General features: G+C 51.4%; 1 protein-coding gene and 1 long non-coding RNA gene across 2 annotated transcripts; one reads left to right on the plus strand and one right to left on the minus strand.

The window, feature by feature from the left end:
• LOC110256726 lies at positions 8,206-17,472 on the plus strand. Its single transcript, XR_002338626.1, has 5 exons — positions 8,206-8,409; positions 11,380-11,506; positions 15,718-15,785; positions 16,383-16,450; positions 16,771-17,472. It is a non-coding gene; the product is annotated as an uncharacterized LOC110256726 (long non-coding RNA).
• Positions 8,448-15,305, minus strand: CALHM3 (calcium homeostasis modulator 3). The gene is made up of 3 exons (XM_021073163.1): positions 14,841-15,305; positions 12,437-12,692; positions 8,448-9,037 (listed from the first exon to the last, which is right to left on the minus strand). The coding sequence occupies exons 1-3, from the start codon at positions 15,125-15,127 to the stop codon at positions 8,546-8,548; spliced, it is 1,035 nt and encodes a 344-aa protein (XP_020928822.1). The 5' UTR covers positions 15,128-15,305; the 3' UTR covers positions 8,448-8,545.

Consider the following 18,749-nt stretch of genomic DNA (forward strand, 5'->3'; position numbering starts at 1 on the left):
GCATGGTGATGGATGTTACCTAGACTTGCTGTGGGGATAATTTAGCTATATACACAGCCAATCATTGCGTTGTGCACCTGAAGCTAATATAGAGTTGTATATGTCAATTAAAATAAAAAGATCCTTCAATGTGAATTACCTGTGGTCATTTCATGCAGAAAAACCTCCTGATGGTGGAGTTCCCGTTGTGGATGCAGCAGAAATGAATCCGACTAGGAACCAGGAGGTTGTGGGTTCGATCCCTGGCCTCGCTCAGTGGGTTAAGGATCTGGCGTTGCCATGAGCTGTGGTGTAGATCACAGATGTGGCTCGGATCCCGTGTTGTGGCTGTGGCTTAGGCCAGCAGCTGTAGCTCCGATTTGACCCTTAGCCTGGGAATCTCCATATGCTGTGCGTGTGGCCCTAAAAAGTAACCCCCCCCCCAAAAATCTCAATCTCATAATTATAGAAGATCAAGAAGATGTAATTGTTTTTTTTCCAACAGACCCTCTCTAGGTGTCTCCAAATCCCCTTGGTTTGCCCTGGTGACATGTAGCGATGTTACCTGTGTCACGATGCACCAGGATGAGAAGCTTAGGAAATTCCCATCTGGCTAATACAGGACAGTCTCCTCATCTCAAGATGTGTAATGGAATCATATCTACAAAGTCCTTTTGCAGGTAGCACATTCACATGTTCAGGAGATTGGGGGCCCTTGGAGGACCTGGAGGGCCCACTGCTCTGCTTACTACTGTGGGCATACTTGGTAGCATGCTCTGCAGTGCCCTGTGTCTTTTCCACTCTCCCCTGTAACTCCTAGAGCATGACTGGGTGTCAGTGGGAAGCAAGACATCACAGCCCTCCTCAAACTTTTCCATGGGTTGGTGGCAAACTCGGCCAGAACACACCACCATGGGGTATGCACCAACCCCTTCACCTCCTGCTCTCAGGAACGTGGTCCGGGTGCCCACCCCAGGGCTGGTGAGTCCCTTCTGCCTTGGAGGAGTTAAGTGTCATGAAAAGCAGCATGCAAAGGGGGCCTCTGGAGAGCGGATGCCATGCCTTTAGGAAAATGCCTTATTTGTGTAGGACGGCGCGAGCGCATGGCGCTCAAATGGAAACCATCCTTAAGCAGCAACTGTGGGAGCAGCCAGGGAACAGGTGCAGGAGGCAGAGCCATCAGCCAGATGGGGCTGCCGGAGCAGCTCAAGTACTGTCAGACTTTGTCATCAGAGGTATGAAGTCTTTAACTAAGAAGAACACAGTGCTATTCTCTTCGGCATTGGCTAAATTGTATTGGTGGTTGACTGTTGTGGTAAAAAAACAGCAGTGCTCACCAAATACTGCATGTGCTTCTTAGGATTCTCAGCCCCTGTTCCATGTAGGTTACCATTGTCTTTCTCATCCTTGTCTCTCGAACCCTGGACACCAGGGTAACAGGTGCCTCTGTGCCCCACCCATCCTTTGTTTGTTTTTGAAGCATAATTGACCTACAACACTATATGAGTTCCTGGTGCACAACATAGTGATTCAATATTTCTATACATTTCAAAACAATCACTATGATGTTACCATCGGCCACTATCCAAAGACATTACACAATCATTGACTATATTCGCCACATTGTACATGTCTTAACTGTGACTCATTTATTTTGTAATTGAAAGTTTATACCTCTTAATCTCCCTCATCTATTTCTCTCCTCCCCCAAAGCCCCCTCACCTCTGGCACCCACCTGCCGCGTCCAGCGCTGCAAGGCCACGGGAGATCCTGAAAGAGGGATGGCATGGTATAACAAAACACACAAGACTCTTACCTTTAGAAAGTGGAGGGACAGGGAGACACTCGGTTCCACAGAACAAAGGCGCCTAGGCTTTAGCCCACATGCCTTTTGTTAAGGAAGGAGATGTATGTAGGTTAGTGAGCAAAATCAGGCACAGGAAATGACAAATCTCCCTCTTAGTGAATAACAAAGGAAACTATTAGCACTGGTGCATCCCTCTAGGGCATAGTGTAGCTGCTTATAGAATAGCATGGTTTATGCATAACTCCCTTATCTCGTCTTTGAAGGAGACCCTGTGCTTTAGAACTCTGCATCAGCAGATGTTTGCCTTCTGCAGAGTTCAGCAGTTCAGTGGTCTCCAACACCCACCTATTTGTTTTAGGTATGTATCATTGACTCTTTCTGCTTTGTTATTTTTGTTCATTTGTTTTTAGTTGCACATATAAGTGAAATCGTACTGTATTTGTCTTTCTCTGACTTATTTCACTTAGCATAATACCCTCTAGGTCCATCCATACTGCTGCAAATTGCAAGATTTCATTCCTTTTTAATGGCTGAGTAACATTCCATATATATCCATAATGGCATATATACACACACACACACACCACATCCTCTTTATCCATTCGTCTATTAATGGGCATTTAGTTTGCTTCCATATTTTGGCTATTGCAAATGATGCTTCAGTGAACGTAGGGGTGCACATATCTTTTCAAATCAGTGTTTTTTTCAGATAAATATCCAAGAGTGGAATTGCTGGATCATATAGTATTTCTATTTTTTAAATTTTTTGAGAGATTTCCATATTGTCTTCCACGGCTGCACCAATTTACATTCCCACCAACAGTGCATGAGAGTTCCCTTTTTCCCTCACCAACACTTGTTATTTGTTGTCTTTTTGAGGACAGCCATTCTGCCAAGCGTGAGGTGATACCTCATGGTGTGTATGCCTTGCATTTCCCTGACGATTATCGACCTTGAGCATCTTTTCATGGGACTGTTGGCCATCTGTATGTCTTTGGAACAATGTCTATATCGGGTCCTCCGCTTTTTTTTTTTTGGATTTTTGCCATTTCTTGGGCCCCTCCCGTGGCATATGGAGGTTCCCAGGCTAGGGGTTGGATCGGAGATGCACCTACTGGCCTACACCAGAGCCACAGAAACGCAGGATCCGAGCCGTGTCTGCGACCACAGCTCACGGCAACGCCAGATCCTTAACCCACTGAGTGAGGCCAGGAATCAAACCCGCAACCTCATGGTTCCTAGTTGGATTCACTAACCACTGAGCCACGATGGGAACTCCCCTCTGCCCATTTTTTAACCAGTTTTTTTTTTTTATATTGTGTTGGATAAATTTTTTGTATAGTTTGGATATTAACCCTCATCGGATATATCATCTGCAAACATCTTCTCTTCAGTAGGTTGCCTTTTAGTTTTGCTGATTTTCTGCGCAAAAGCTTTTTTGTTTGATGTAATCTCTTTGTTTATTTGTGCCCAACCTATTCTACTTTTGAAGGCTGCTCACAACACACTTGAGACACTTGGCCCCAGGCAAGGTAGAGGTGCCCCCAACAGTGACAATAATCCCTCCCTCTCAGCCGGGATGACTCTGGGGCATGGGCTCTTAGAGTTGCCCACCGTGGTGACTGACCAGCTCTGCAGCTGTCACTGGCTTTCTTCCCTTTCCTGTATCACTTCCTCTGTCCCTTCCTGGTGTTTCTTGGCAGCAACTTGTGCACAAACAGCTCCTACTCACTTCTTTGTCTCGGGATCTGGGGTATACGCAGCGTTCCACCTCCGTCAGCTGGGTCCCCCAGTGAGCAGGGGAGACTCCCTTCTCCCTAACTGCCTCCCTTGTTTATCTGCTTCAGACTTTGCGTAAGTGAGAAATCTCTCTATGTTGTGCAGGGCACTGATATTTTGGTTTTGACTGCTTTTTTGGGGGGGAGAGGGCTGCACCTGTGAAGCAGAGTATTAACTCAGGTAATCGGTGTAGGAGCATGGGCTTCGATGCATTCTTTGATATGGCCATTGATGAACATTTGTGGCTTAAGGGCTCCAGGGAGTAACATCCCCACAGGCCTTGTTTACTATAGGGAGTGTACCTACACCCAGATGGACATCAATCCCTAATCCCCCGTGCCTCAGTTTACAGGAAGGAAAGGGCAAAGAAACTATGAGACTTACGGGACATTTCCACCCCAAGACCCTGTTGGACAAGAACTGATATGGGTAATTGAACAAGGCCAATGGGAGAAAACCACATCTTTCTGGACCCCATGTTGGTACCCTCCCCCAACTTTAAGGAATAAAAACCCCTATGGGACAATAGAGAAAGGGGGCTCTTCTTTCCCCCCCCCCCACCCAGAAACCCTGGGAGCGATCTGCTTTCCTTGAATAAAAACTTTGCTGGAGTTCCCGTCGTGGCTTAGTGGTTAGCAAATCCAACTCGGAACCATGAGGTTGCGGGTTCGACCCCTGGCTTTGCTCAGTGGGTTAGGGATCCGGCATTGCTGTGAGCTGTGGTGTAGGTTGTAGATGCGGCTCTGATCACTGCGTTGCTGTGGCTGTGGTGTAGGCTGGTGGCTACAGCTCCAATTTGACCCCTAGCCTGGGAACCTCCATATGCTGCGGGAGTGGCCCAAGAAATGGCAAAAAAAGACAAACAAACAAAAAACAAAAAAACTTTGCTTGCTTGCTGCCTGTGTGTTTGTGGAGTTCATTTCTTCAACTGCCATGAACAAGAACCGGATTCCAATATCATCTTTCTGGTATCACCTGCAGTATATGGAAGTTCCTGGGCTAGGGGTCCAATTAGAGCTACAGCTGCCAGCCTATGCCACAGCCACAGCAATGCCAGATCCAAGCTGCATCTGCAAAATACGCCACAGCTCGCGGCAATGCGCAATCCTTTAACCCACTGAGCAAGACCAGGAATCGAACCCTCAACCTTTATGGATAATAGTCAGATTCCTTTTTTTTTTTGGCTTTTTACGGCCACACTTGCGGCATATGGAAGTTCCCAGACTAGGGGTCTAATTGGGGCTGTAGCCACTGGCCTGTGCCACAGCCACATCAACCTGGGATCCAAGCCTCATCTGCGACCTACGCCACAGCTCACTGCAATGCTGGATCCTTAATCCACTGAGCAAGGCCAGGTATTGAACCCGCTTCCTCATGGATACTAGGTGGGTTTGTTGCTGCTGAGTCACAATGGGAACTCCCTTTTTTTTTTTTTTTTTTTTTTTTTTTTTTAAACTGGATACTAATCGAATTTTTAACCTGCTGAGCCACAGCAGGAACTCTTTACTGTGTTTTATTTTTACATCCTGGTCTAACCCGACTACTCCAGGCTGGTCTGCTCTCTGCATTTATTTTAAGCAGGACATAGACAAACAAGAGCACCCGGAGTCCATCCCACCTCCCCAATGCTGCTAACCTGCTCCTTCTCTCCATCTCCACCTGGACCCAGGCTTCATCAGCTCTTCCTGCCTTCTACGGTCCACACCGGGCTCCTATCAGGCTGCTCCCAGGCTGCGGGCAGTGAGAGAGTTTAACACATCTGATTAAATTAGCACATACTTAATTCCCTTTAATGGCTGAAGTCCAAACTCCTTTACAGGGCCTATGTGGCCGTGTGAGAGCTGGCCCCGGGGCCACTCTCCTCCCCAAGTCTACCGGCCAGCTCGCATGGCTGCTTTCAGTTCCTCAAACAGGAGCAACCTCTTCCCATCTCGGGACCTTTGCACATGTTTGCACATTCCTAGAATGGTTCTCCCTCTACTCTTCATCTGAGAAATTCCTCTAAATCTTGATGTAATGGCTCTTCTTCAGAGAAGTTCCTAAACCTGCAGCTTAGATGAGTCCTGCTGATCCAGGTTTTCATGGCCCTCCCCCGACCCCATTGGCCTCTTCACAGCATGGATTTCAGTTCGTTCCTTGTTTAGGAGGGTGTGTTTATTTCATGTGGGGCTTCTATTAGCCCATAAAGCCTGAAGGTCCACATCTGTTTTGTGTTACTGCTAGGACACCAGGGCTCTGCACAGTGTGGCTGGTTTAGGAGATGCTCAGTTAATAAGTGCTGCATGAACAAATATTGCGTAGGAAGGTGAATCAAGGAGAGCAGTGAGCCTTGGACCAAGATAATCTTGCGAGGAGGCAGCAAGACAGCCCTCCCCACTCTGGGTCTGGACTTGCCTCCTGTGTCGGCTCCTCCTGAGTGGGGATGCGGGGAGAAGAGCAGATCCTCCATATCATTTGGAGACTGAAGAGGGTAGGGATGCATTTGAGGCCGAAGGCTCAGGACCCAAGAATATGTCACTGGATGTAGGGCTCAGGGAGTGTCTTTTGCTGGGACTCACTTGGAGTTGACTGCTCTGCTCTCTGGTCAAGGTCCTTCCCTTTGGCCAGGCTGGACTGTACATTCTGCATTTGCTTGTTTGTTCACCAGCTCATGTCTTAATCTCCCCTCCAGACTGGATGGGGAATCTCCACTAAGACAGGACCACGTCTGTCTGTCCCGCTCTCTGGTATTCTAGGAATTCCGTCAATGTTTGTTGAATGAATAAATGAAAAAAAGCTGCCCCTTTCTCTATGCCTTTGCTCTTCTGTTTCCTCCGTGCAGGTACTCTGTTCTTCCACCCCATCTCTCTCCCCATCCTTCAAGACCCATCCCGATGAAGCCTTCCCTGATCGCCCACCTGAAGCATTAGTCTCCATGCCCAATCTCTGCAGCACGTGGCTTAACTCTATCATATCACTTACACCTTCTGCTTCAGATTATAGTGATTTCTGTACCCATCTCTGTCCCTCTAGTAGATGGCAAGCTTTTTGAGGGGGGGGGGCATATCATCTGTGTATCCTCTCTTTCCCACTCCTGGCACAGTGCTTTCTAGGCAGTAAGCACTCTATAAATGCTCAGCATAAGAAGGCAAACGTATTGCTTGCGGTTGGTGGCTTTTTACTGGTCCAGATACTGCTTCCTTGCAGTGCAAGTTAGGGTCCCTGAGACTCCTTTTCCTGGGCTGGGAGCTCACCCTTGCTGACCGGGCTCCCTCCTCCCTACCCCACCAATCCGGGCTAACACTTTGCCTAAATCTTGCCCTGCCCTGCCCCAGTACCATTTCAGACATTTGCATGGCCTGACCACAGCAGGATAGGAGGGGGGAGGCTGAGCTGCAGAGATTTTCCTGTCCTACAATGTTGCTTGGCAAACACCTAGGAGAGTAGAGATCACCTGATATGGAGGGGCTGGGCTCCAGGGGGCATCCAGGGACCCCTGTACTGCCCCCACACCCTGAGGCCAGAAGATCATGGGGTGAAACCAAGCCTTTGCACATCCGTGGCCACCATCAGAGCAGGATGTGGTGTGTGTGTGGTTGAGTCATCGTGGAGGGGCAGAGACCCAGAGGAGCTCACAGGCTAGATCTTCCCCAGCCCTTCCTGTTTGGGCTGCCAGAGGTTGAGTGGCTATTCTTCCAGCAAGATTTAACCCTGGTGTTTCAAGGGTCTTCATCCCTTTGTCAGACCACACACCCATACTTGGCCCAGAAGTTTTTAAACAATGGGGTTTGCAGAATCACCTGGGGTGCTTGTTCAGTGTGGAGATGTTTGTGGCTGAGTAGACACCTGGTTTGTACCCTGATTTGTCGATCTGGTTTATATACTGTGTACCCCGGGGAAATCCTTACCAGGGTGCCAGCTTCTTGCTGAGGGCAGCGGGTAGATACCCCTGGGGAAGGAGGCAGCCTTAGAAGGAGACACTGAGCTCAGGGGTCAGGCGGCAGGTGGTGGGGAGGCTGGAGAGTGGAGAGGCGAGGGAGGAAGCACCTGCTAACTGGAGGTGAGTAGAAGACTGGGCTGACAGAGGAGCTGCATCTTGAAGGGCTGCTCAGCCGTGGTGGGTTAGGAAGAGAATTGGTGGAACTGGGATAGATGGGAGCTGGAAAGGTTGGCCCCCTTGACATTCAAAAACAGAAAAATCCTCTTGCCAGGATGATATAAAACTATTCATCTGCAATAGTCAGCAAGTGGCACTGATTAGGACTTGTAAGAGGACCTGAGCAAACAGAGCGTGCTGGAGCTCGCCAAGAGAACCTCGGTGGAGGAGCTGCAGGGAGCCCAGCCAGAGCCCTGAAACACACACACCAGCTAGGCCCTAGACCTTGGGATCGAATTCCAGCTCTTACATGGATGACCTCAGGCACTTTAACCTTTTATGCCTCAGTTTTCTCCTTTAAAAAATGGGGCTACTAACCATCCTATGTCACTAGGTTATCATGAGGATGAAATGAGTTATATTTGGAAAGAAGTTAGCACATAGCACCATACACATGTGGGCTGTTGTCACTGTTATTATTTTAAATTTAAAATTAAATTTAGAAATAAATTCTATATTAAGTAATTTATAATCTGGACACCTAGGACCCAGAAACCATGGCAGATCTATTTAGATTCTTGCTACTCAGTTTGGTCCACTGATTGGAAACATCAGTATCACCTGGGAGCTTGTTAGAACTGCAGTTTCAGACCCAGTCCTGGATGCCCTGAATCCAAATCTGCCTTTAACCAGAGCTCATGTGAATGGTGAGCACACTTGCATCTGTGAAGCAGAGCTTTAGAGCACACAGGAGGCCATGCCCAGAAAGGTGAGATTGGGCTCTTTGGGGGAAGGAGGCCAACAAGGGCTAGGGTGCCCTGCTTTGCCTTGTGGCGCTCACCGCCTGCAAAGCCCTCAGACCCTTGTCAACAAGGGTGTCTCAAGTGGGGACACGGCCAGCGTCCTTACACATCGGTGTGCTGGGACAGCCTGGTGCCTGGGGCCACAGTGGGGGTGCGGTGGCTCAGGCCACCCCCCCAGAGCCCAGGGGATGCCAGGAGGTCAAGTGGTGGTTTGCGGGAGTACCAGGTGCTCAGGAGGTGGTTCACCTGCTCCCTACTGGAGACTGCCCGCAGGTGGGCCTTCCTGCTTCCGCCGTCCAGGCCCTCGGGGGGCTCAGGCATCTCCAGGGGCTCTGGGTCTTGGCTGGCTGAGTCCCGGCGCAGCCCGCGGGCCCGCATCTCACTCTGCATGCTGGCGAAGAAGTGCAGCACGCAGCGGTGAGCAAAGTCCCGCGCATGCTCACAGCACGTCTCATCGAAGAGCTTCTGCTCCAGGTCCACATAGTTGCTCCAGTATCTGCGCTGCAGGAAGACTGTCTGGTCGAAGCAGGGCCTCAAGCAGCGGGCCAGGAAAGCCACGACGATCAGCAGCAGGGTGATGCTCCAGCCGATGGCCTGGAGTCGGGGTGGGGGAAGACGAGGATGAGTGTGGCGGGATACAGGAATCATACAGTGTGGCAAGAGGGTTCCAAAGTCTCTCCTTTTCCTTATCCCTCCCATCCTTCCTCAAATCTATCCATCTTCCCATTTAGTAATTCATCCTACCAACCACCTTGATCCCCCCTCCCCCCTCCAGTTCATTCTTTCATCCTTGCATCCATTTCCTTTTTCTTTCTTCTTTTTTTCCCTTTATTTTTAGGTGAGCATCCTTCTGAATCCTTCTTTTTAGGGCCACACCCTAAGGGTCCAATCGGAGCTGTAGCCACCCGCCTATGCCGCAGCCACAGCAATGCCGGATCTGAGCCATGTCTGTGACCTACACCACAGCTCACGGCAATGCCGGATCCATAACCCACTGAGGGAGGCCAGAGATCAAACCCGCATCCTCACAGATGCTAGTTGGGTTCGTTAACCACTGAGCCATGACGGGAACTCCCGTTTTCTATTCAACTATTTCTCCACCTATCCAGTCATCCATCCTCAAAATCTAACTATATATAAAATCTTCCTATCCAGCCATCTTCTCCACCATCCTTCCTTTTGTTCATCATCCATCCTCCTTTCCAGCCACCTATCCTCCCATCCATTTGTGTTCCCATAGTCTCATCCTACCTTCCACTTATCTATGCAACCATTCATCCACCTGCCGTTCATCCCCCTAGCTTTCCTCCTGAAGGGAACCAGATTATGTGACATATGGCTCAAATATCCCTCTTTGACTAAAAATTATTTTGAGCTGAAGACCTTTAAGCAGCAGCACCCATAGGAACAGCTCTCCCCACCCTCCCCTTTTCTACCTAAAGACAGGATACAAATCCCACTTTTACAGAAGACAGACTCTTATGAGCCCAGAGACGTCACCAGGAAAATCTATAAACAAAGCTTCCTTCCCTAGCTTCCTCCCATGGATTTATTCACCTTCCCACAGTTTCCACCCTTGGAAGCATAAAACTGCTGTCTTTTGTCCCGTCCTTTCTCTACAAAGGAATTGCTCTTGGTTGAGGGTGAGAGGCCACTGCCATAAGTTACTCTTTCTTTCAGCTTTCTCCTGCATGATGAGCTCTACACATGTGACTAAACTGTTTGCTTTCCTCCTGTTAATATTGCTTTTTGTTAGTGTTTTAGCTGAAAATCTAAGATGGGTGGAGGTACAGTTTTGCCTCCTTTGCACTGCCATCCATCCATCCATCCATCGTCTTTTCATCTTTATATGCGGTTCTTCATCTGTGCTTACATATGTTTATCCATCCTGTCTGTGCATCCATTCATCCTATATTTTACAGGAGACACTGGGGACTCCAGCTTTGCTCTCATAGAGCTCACACTTTAGTGGAAGAAACAAAGAAATTGGGGATGACTGGCTAAGTTCCATATCGAGGGATGAGTATGTAGGGAAGGAACAGCCAACCTGAACCTGAGTGCTCAGAGAACAGTGAGGTTGAGGCTGAGGCCTGGAAGATGAGTAGCAGTTTACAGGATAGGAACAGGGAGCAGTGTTCCAGACCAAGAGTGAGGAAAAGCCTGAAGCAGTTCTCTGAGGCTGGAGCCCCTCACCTGGCCAACTCCTCCCCGCTTGGCCCATCCAAAGGTATCCTCTCTTCAAGGTCTCGCTTGAGACCAACTGTGTAGGAGTTCCCATCGTGGCTCAGATGGTTAAGAACCCAGCTGGTATCCATGAGGCTGCAGGTTTGATTCCTGGCCTCACTCAGTGGGTTAAGGATCCAGCGTTGCTGTGAGCAATGGCTTGGACCTGGCATTGCTGTGGCTATGGCATAGGCTGGCAGCTGCAGTTTTGATTTGACCCCTAGCCTGGGAACATCCATGTGCCACAGGTGTGGCCCTAAAAAGAAAAAAAAAAAAGACCAACTGTGTGGCCCTGGAGCAGAAGAATCACTCCTCCAAACCACAAAGACAGGGAGTTCCCAACGTGGTGCAGCGGAAACGAATCGGATTAGTATCCATGAGGATGTGGGCTCAATCCCGGGCCTCACTCGTTGGGCCAGTGATCTGGCGTTGCTGTAAGCTGTGATGTAGGTCAAAGATTCAGCTCGGATCCATGGTGTAGGCTGGCAGCTGTAGCTCTGATTTGACCCTTAGCCTGGGAACTTCCATATATATATGCCTAGGGTGCAGCTCTAAAAATACCAACAACAAAAAACAAAAAAAAAAAACCCAAACCCACAAAGACAGATTGGAATCCTTCTCATTTGTAGATGTGATTGACAGAGTTCTCTCATTCGGCCTCTTACAGGGTCCCCCTCCCCCCACCAATTAAAAATACTGTGTGTTTTCCTCAGGAGCATTTAATGTGACTGATCATTTGCAGCTGAGTCAGGATGCAAACCCTGGTCTGACTGAGAATTCTACGTTCTTTCCAGTGAACCAGTGAAAACCTACATTGTCATGTCCACAGGGACCATCTGGGTAAGGAGACCAAACCTTCCTTTATTTTGCAAGAGAAACTGAGGCCCAGAGGGGATGGGATGTGGCCAAGGTCACAGTCTGAAGCAGAATCAAGTGTGTCCTGAGCGCTGGTCCTCTTTCCACCACTCCACAGGCCTGCATTTGCCACCAGCCTGTCCCACCTCCCTAGCAAGCCGGGCTGTAGCTCCCATGATGCTCTGCATGCTGTTGATTCATCTAAACGCTTTCTGGAGACGTGGCCCAGGCCGGGCTCTGGGAGTGGGCAGGGTAGAATCTGGGGTCTGGGCTCGGGGTGGGCCTGGGGTTTGCCACAGAATACTGGGTTCTGTGCCCTGTGGGGCTCTGAGCATCTGGGGAGGACCTGCATTGGAAGGAGGTGAACAAGAGGGTTTGGGGGAATGGCATCTCAGATCCCTGCCCAGCCTCTTACAAACTGTGTGACTTGGGCCTTGTAAACGCAACTCTCAGAGCCTCAGTTTCCTCACCTGCAAAATGGGATGAATGTGACTGCATCCCCAACTAGGGCTATTTTGAGAATTAGAGGCAGTGATACATGTGGAATGGTTAAGACAGTGCCTGACACATGCGTGCCCAGTGAATGTAATTGGTATCAGTTCTGAGTGGCAGAAGAATATGTGTATGGATTGGGGGCAGGGCAGAGCAGTATGCCTCCAGCATTTTCCTGCCATCCAGCCTGGGGGCGGGTCCGCCCTGGGGTGAGTCAGCGTTGTGGGCAAAGTGCCCACTTCTAAGGCCTGATGCTGTCCTGTGTGTGGCTCATGCTCCGGATCCCCTGGGGGACCCCTTGCTCTGAGGCTGTGTCTGCAGCATTGAGAGGGGCCACAGGAAACCATCTGTACCTCCGCAACCCTGTCCCTCAGAACCTAGGCAGGATGTTTTCCAGGGCTGGGAGAGGACCTTCTGGATTACCTGTGACAGGCACCGCAGGTAGCGAGATACTGCCTTCCGAGCGGGGCTGTTCCTGACCAGCTCATCCTCCTTGCAGGGCACCTTGGCCAGAAAGAGCTGCACCTGGCTGGGAGTCATGTTGGCAAAGTCTAGAAACTTCTCGGGGTCCACAGAGCTGCTGAAGGCACACACGAAGCACTTTCCATCTAGGAGGGCCAGGAGGATCCAGACTAGGGGGGCGGCCAGCGCTCTCTGCAGCACAGAGGAGCACATATACCTGGGAGCAGAAGAAGGGAGGGGTCACAAAGGGCAGCCTGGATTCAGCTGCAGCAGGAAGGCCACAGGTGAGATGCAAGGACGGACTTCCCAGGAGGGCTGGGAAATACCAGGCATGGTTACATCAAAGGAAGGGCTGCAGCTCCCACCGCAGAGGTCCCAGCAGCAGAGCGCAGGGAAGACACAGGGCTGGGCGTCTCAGGAGTCCCAGGAGTCCCAGGACCAGAACACCAGGGAGCTGATGTTCTTCCTGCTCTAGGCTTTGTAGTGACTCTGTTGCTGCTTTGTTCGGGTCAGAAGCATCTAGAGCTTTGACGGTCAGCTCCTATTCATGTGGAGGGCCTGCGTGGCTCTGCCTGGGGCCCTGGGAGGGTCCCTGCTCCCAGAGTGGGAGGCTGGAAGTGCTGGAGGGTTCACAACCCCCACATCCACCTTCAGCCCAAGAGGGCGGGGCCTGGGGAATAAATGCCCCAGCTTCAGGGACCCCCAGTGGGGTAATTCTAAGGGGTATTCTACTCGCTCTCAGATGGTGGTTCCCAGAAGGACTGAGCCCCAGTTGCCTACTTAGTGTCACATTCCTCCAGAGCCTGCGTTCAGGGGGAGCTTACACTAAGCAAAATAGAGGCAGCATCTCAAACACCTCCCCATGGCAGCCAGGGAGCCCACCCTCTGACTGTCCCCAGGTGCCTCTCTTGACCTTCTCTGCCCACCTAGTGACCTAGGTGGGGGTGGGTCACAGGACTGGAGCCCAGTGGAGCTGTACCCACTAGACCCCAGAGGAAAAGATAAAGGGCACACTTAGTGCGTGTGACCTTCCCTGCATGGCTGAATCCCCAGAGGAAGCATGGAGTCCCCAGAGGCTGCTTGTAGCAGAATGAAGATGTTTTCAACTTGGATTGTATACCATCCGTAAGATGATGCGTGCTGGCTGTGTGTGTGTGTGTGTGTGTGTGTGTGTGCGCGCGCGCACACACATGGCCTGCCCAGTGGTGAATTATAAAGACGTTGTAGGCAGGGGCAGCTCCAGCATTTTCTCTGTGGGCAATGTGGTTAGAAGGTGGGAATGAGGACTTGTGATGAGGTTACATTACATGCCCTTGAGAACAGCTGGATTGTCTATGTCAAAGACTAGGGGACAGGAAAAGATTGTGAAACCTGCAAAGCCCATCCTGCCACTGCCCACAGATCTAGAGCACTTAGAGATTTTGTCCAAAACACTAAGGGCAGTGATTCTGGCTTAGGCTGTGTTTGAATCAGAGCCTCTTCCTAGCTGTGGGAGCTCAGAGAAGTGACTTAACCTCTCTGTGCCTCAGGTCCCTTATCCTTGAAAGTAGGTCCAGTCCAGGAGCAGACCCAGGGCCAAGGTGAGAGTTCAGAGGCTGTGCACACATAAGCACTTGGCACAGAGCTTGGCTAACAGCTGGCCAGGGAGTATTACGAATTGCTCAGCTCCGTCAACTGACCTTGATAGAGGGCGCCAAGGCTCTGAGGATGCAATGATACAGCAGATGAAGTTCTGGCCCTTGGGGAGTTTGCAGGGGAGGGGATACAGCCTTCAAGCCATCATGCCTCTTGTACATGCAATTCAGCTACACACATCGTAGGATGATCCTTCTTGCATGTGGGGAGTTATAAACCTCGGCCAGCACAACAGATGTGACCTGGATAATTCCCGGGAATCCTGTATCATGCATGCGTCGCCAGCACTGGCCACAGAAAGGTAACAGATGACAGGAACAGAAATATCTGTTTCCAGGAGTTCCTGCTGTGGCGCAATGGGATCAGGGGTGTCTTGGGAGCACTGGGACGAAGGTTTGATACCCAGCCCGGCACAGTGGGTTAGGGATCCAGCATTGCTGCAGGTGCAGCTTAGGTTGCAACTATGGCTCAGATCTGATCCCTGGCCCCGGGGAACTCCATATGCTGTGGGGTGGCCAAAACAGAAAAAAAAAAAAAAAATCTGTTTCCAGAGTGGAAACTGGCAAATGGGTCTCTGTGAACGGATGATACCTTGGTGTCATTTCCTAGGGGAAGGTAGGGGGCATCCCTTTTAGAGATTTTGGGGTGGGTGGGTGGGAGAGCCCTAACAACACCCATGGGGACCCTTGGGGGACAATACCCACGGGTAGCTGGTGAGGTGGGGCCGCACCTGATGATGCCTGGGTCCTTCCTCCGGTGCCCCGTGGGCCGGCGCCACTCCTCAACCATCACCACGGACTGCCGGTTGGCCAGGAGGCCACAGAGGAAGAGGGCGAGCGGGGGAGTGAGCAGCAGGCCCAGGCCATAGAGGGCATTGTAGCGCGCCAGGCAGGGGCAGTTGAAGTCGAAGGAGGAGTACAGCTTGACCGTGACCGCGGCCAGCAGCAGGCAGATGCCGTTCATCACTGACTCGGAGCTGGACTGGAAGTGCTGGAAGAGCATGCGGAATTTATCCATAGCTGCGGCCGGGGTTGGGGCAGCAAGGCCTCAGCCACTTTCCTGGTCAATGCCAGGCCACAACTGGGGGCGAGCCTGGAGCTGTGGGAGGTCCTTTCTTCTCTTCCAAGGGCCTGAGGGGACAAGGAGGTGGCGGGGTCCAGGCCCCCACCCAGCCAAGGATGTAAGGTAGAGGGAGGTTCTCTCCACCAAGGCTTCCTTCCCAGCTAGAGGTCCCCCCGTGCCGCTCCCCTCCTCTCTGAGGGAACCAGTCACTGCTCTGTGACAAGCCAGCCTAGGCAAATGGGCCCCACCCTGTCCCTCTGGCCCTCCCCAGCCCATTCCCTCCTCCCTTCAGGGTTTGGATACTGGGGCCTGACAGCTGGTGAGGCTCCTGGTGGGGGACAGGCAAATTCTGGGTGTGGCAGGGTCATGGTGCTGAGGGAGCCAATTACATTGTCTGGTTTTGGCCAAAAACATGACTTCCCTCAGCTGAGCCCAGGGAGTTTTTGTGCAGGCTTTCATGCTGGGAGGAGCCAGGAGGGGTGCCTTATCTGCCTGAAGTCTTCCCAGAAGAGACGTCCCCTGAGAGAGTTTACCTTCTGTTTCAGCATCTGGCCCGGTCGTGGAAGGCAAGGCCTTACAGACAAGGCACCACCTGGGCAAGTAGGGCTCGGAGGTGAGAAGCAGCCAGGTGTGGATGGGCCGTTTGGGGTTGCTTGAATGTAGTGACAGACTGGGAGTGTTGGGAGATGGGGCTGGAGGGGTCAGCGGGTGCCTGCAACCTTTTCTGGAATCCACTTTATTCTGCTGCCCTTCAGGTCTGGCCACTGATGGGCCCAGGTCTTCTGAAAGCACAGCTCCCACTATGTCACTGCTCTGCTCAAGTGTGACTGGGGCCCACTCAGCCTCCTTAGCTTGGCATTCAAGGCCCACCTAGCCATACATAGTGGTGTCCTCCCATCCCCACTGGAGAACCTGCGGCCTTTCCTCGCACCTGCTCTTCAGGAGGCAACTCAGATGCAGCCCTTTCACCAAGCCCCCTCCCCCCCCAGGACCTCAGCTCCGTGGGTGCCTCTACCTCCCATTCGGCCTTTGAAAAGGCCACACTAGCCTGCGGCTCCTCTCTCCCAGTGTGGGCACAGTTCTCCCAGCGAGGACAGAACCTGCACCTGCCCGTCCTGGCTGCCTCCAGCGGGGTACCAAGCACATCGCAAGGGCAACGGATGTTTGTTCTCTGTGACTTTGACCCTCAGATCCGTCTCTTCCTCTCTAGCTCTCGTCTCTCTCCCGACTCCTCGACCTGGACCTGGCCTCCCTCAGCTCCTAGGAAGTGAATGGAATGTAGGTCCTGTTCTTAATCTCTCTCCATCTCTCCCCCTGGGTCTCTCTCTCATTCTGTCCCTCTCTCTGTGCTGCGGCCTCTTCCGATCTTTCTCTCTTCCTTGTCTGCAGCCTGCCCCATAGCACCCTGTCTTATTGGCCCCCAAACCCCAACACTGGCAGCCTGACTCAGGGAGAGGCGTGGAGGCAGCTGCAGGAACCCAGGGCTCTGTTCCTGGTGTCGGAGATCAGTGGGCATTGGCTGGAGGTGGTGAGGCATCCAGACCCCACCTACTCAGGCTCTCCCTCCATCGTCATCCATCTGCATCCCTCACTCCCAGTCCAGGGCTACCCCTGCGCGAAGGAGAACCTCGGGGACTGGGATGGCCTTGACCCTGCTGAGCCCTGCTCCATCCAGCCTGGACCAGTGGGTCCTCATGGTCATGAGTGCAACTCCCCCCAGCCCTCTGCAGCACACAAGGTGAGCATCCTTCTGAATCCTTCGGAGCCCCGAGGCCCAGGAATCCCCTCTGGTCTCCATGGAGCTCGACTGGCCTGCGGCAGCTGCTCGGACCACCCTTCTTCCCATATTCTCAAATAACTTTTAGAAAATGAAAATGTCCTTTTTTTTTTTTTTCCTGATTAAACACACCATTATGAACAACTTCAAAACAGAGAACATGAAAGTGTTCCCTGAAACCCCCCCGAGTCTCCCTGTCATTGCGTCAGTGTGTATCCTTCTGGACTTGTTGCCACCTTGCATGGACCTGTGCCCGGCTGGCCCACCTGGGATTCCCAGGAGACTCCTAGGAACCAGCGTGAGTGAAGCCTTGGTCACGGCCGCTCACCCAGGAGCACCGGGGTTGCCCTGGGACTTGCCATCTGCCTGCTCTTCACCTGCAGGACACAGGACTCACCATGGCTCATTTCAATTTCTCTGAAGAATGACAGCCCAGCAGCTTAAGGGACCCATGGGACCTACAAAGTGAATTGTGTCGGTCAGCCTGTTTTTTTTTTTTTTTTTTGGCTGCACCAGTGGCAGGTAGAAGTTCCTGCACCAGCGACTGAACCAGCGCCACAGTTGCGAGCTGTGCCATAGTTGCGGCCTGTGCCAAGGCTGTGGCAATGCTGGATCCTTAACCCACTGCACCAAAGGGAACTTCCACTCAGCCTGTATTTTAAGTCAGACTATTACCAAATGTGCCATCTACCTGTTGGTCCCTCTAAAGCCAATAGAGAGGCAACGTTGGTGGAAAGAAAATTTGCTTTATTTTGGAGGCGGGCAATCAGGTGAGGGGGAGAGGCGTCTTTTGAACAGGGGTCCACCCCACCCCCTGTCCCACTTGCCAGCCTCCAAATAAAGCAAACTTCCCTTTCCACCAATGTTGCCTCTTTGTTGGCTTTAGAACATGAGCAGCTAGACCCCATTTTTGGTAACAGTTTTTTTTTTTTTTATGCCCAATCTGGGGCTCCACTCTCGTGACATCTGGCTTCCCTGGGTTTCCCAGTGCAAAGCTGCTACCATGACAACATGCCAGGATGGTTGTGATGAGCCCGCTGCTCTTGGCTACTGGCCCCGAGAGGGAGATTTAGGGGGAACATTCCCAGCAGCTGCCAAAGCCATTGGTCTCCAGGATCCTTCCTGTTTTGCCCCAGCTCAGCACTGGCCGCCAGGGGGTGTTTAACTTGCTGGGAAAGAAGGATGCATCTGGCCTGAGTGAATCTACTGGTGTGCACCCCAGAAAACTTCTCTTTTGCTCTCAAAGTGCTGTTTGGGCGGGGGGGAGAGAACTGGCCTGGGAGGGTCTGAGTTCCTCTCTCTCCTATTCTAGAATGTCTCAGGGAGGGGAGGGTGGCCAAAGGGCCCCCAGCCGCCTCTAACCTAGGGAGTCTCCAGAAGAGAATGCACAATGTTTCTGAGAGAATGCTGCAAGGATCTGGGCCAAGGTCTCTCACGGGCCAGCCTGTTCACAGCTCTAGCCCTGCAGGGGAACCATGTGCTGTGTGACTGCACCACTGGCCCTTGTGAGTTATTTACTGGAAAACACTCAAGCACAGAAAAAGGCAGAATGGAAGCTCACCCCAACTTAAAGGGATATTACTTCTCAGGGTGAGAAGGTGGCTTTACATTTTTAAAAATCTCCCTATCTTCTCAATACTTAATTTTTTTTTTTTTTGGCTGAACCCACAGCAGTGACAACACCAGATCCTTAACCCACTGTGCCACCAGAGAGTTCCCTAAATAGTCCGCTTTATAATAAAGATTTAAAAAATTTCCCAATAAAAATCATAAATGTTTTTTACTGGGAAAAATCTCAAA

The sequence above is a fragment of the Sus scrofa genome, chromosome 14, assembly GCF_000003025.6.
Source record: "Sus scrofa isolate TJ Tabasco breed Duroc chromosome 14, Sscrofa11.1, whole genome shotgun sequence".
NCBI classification, from domain to species: Eukaryota; Metazoa; Chordata; class Mammalia; order Artiodactyla; family Suidae; genus Sus; species Sus scrofa.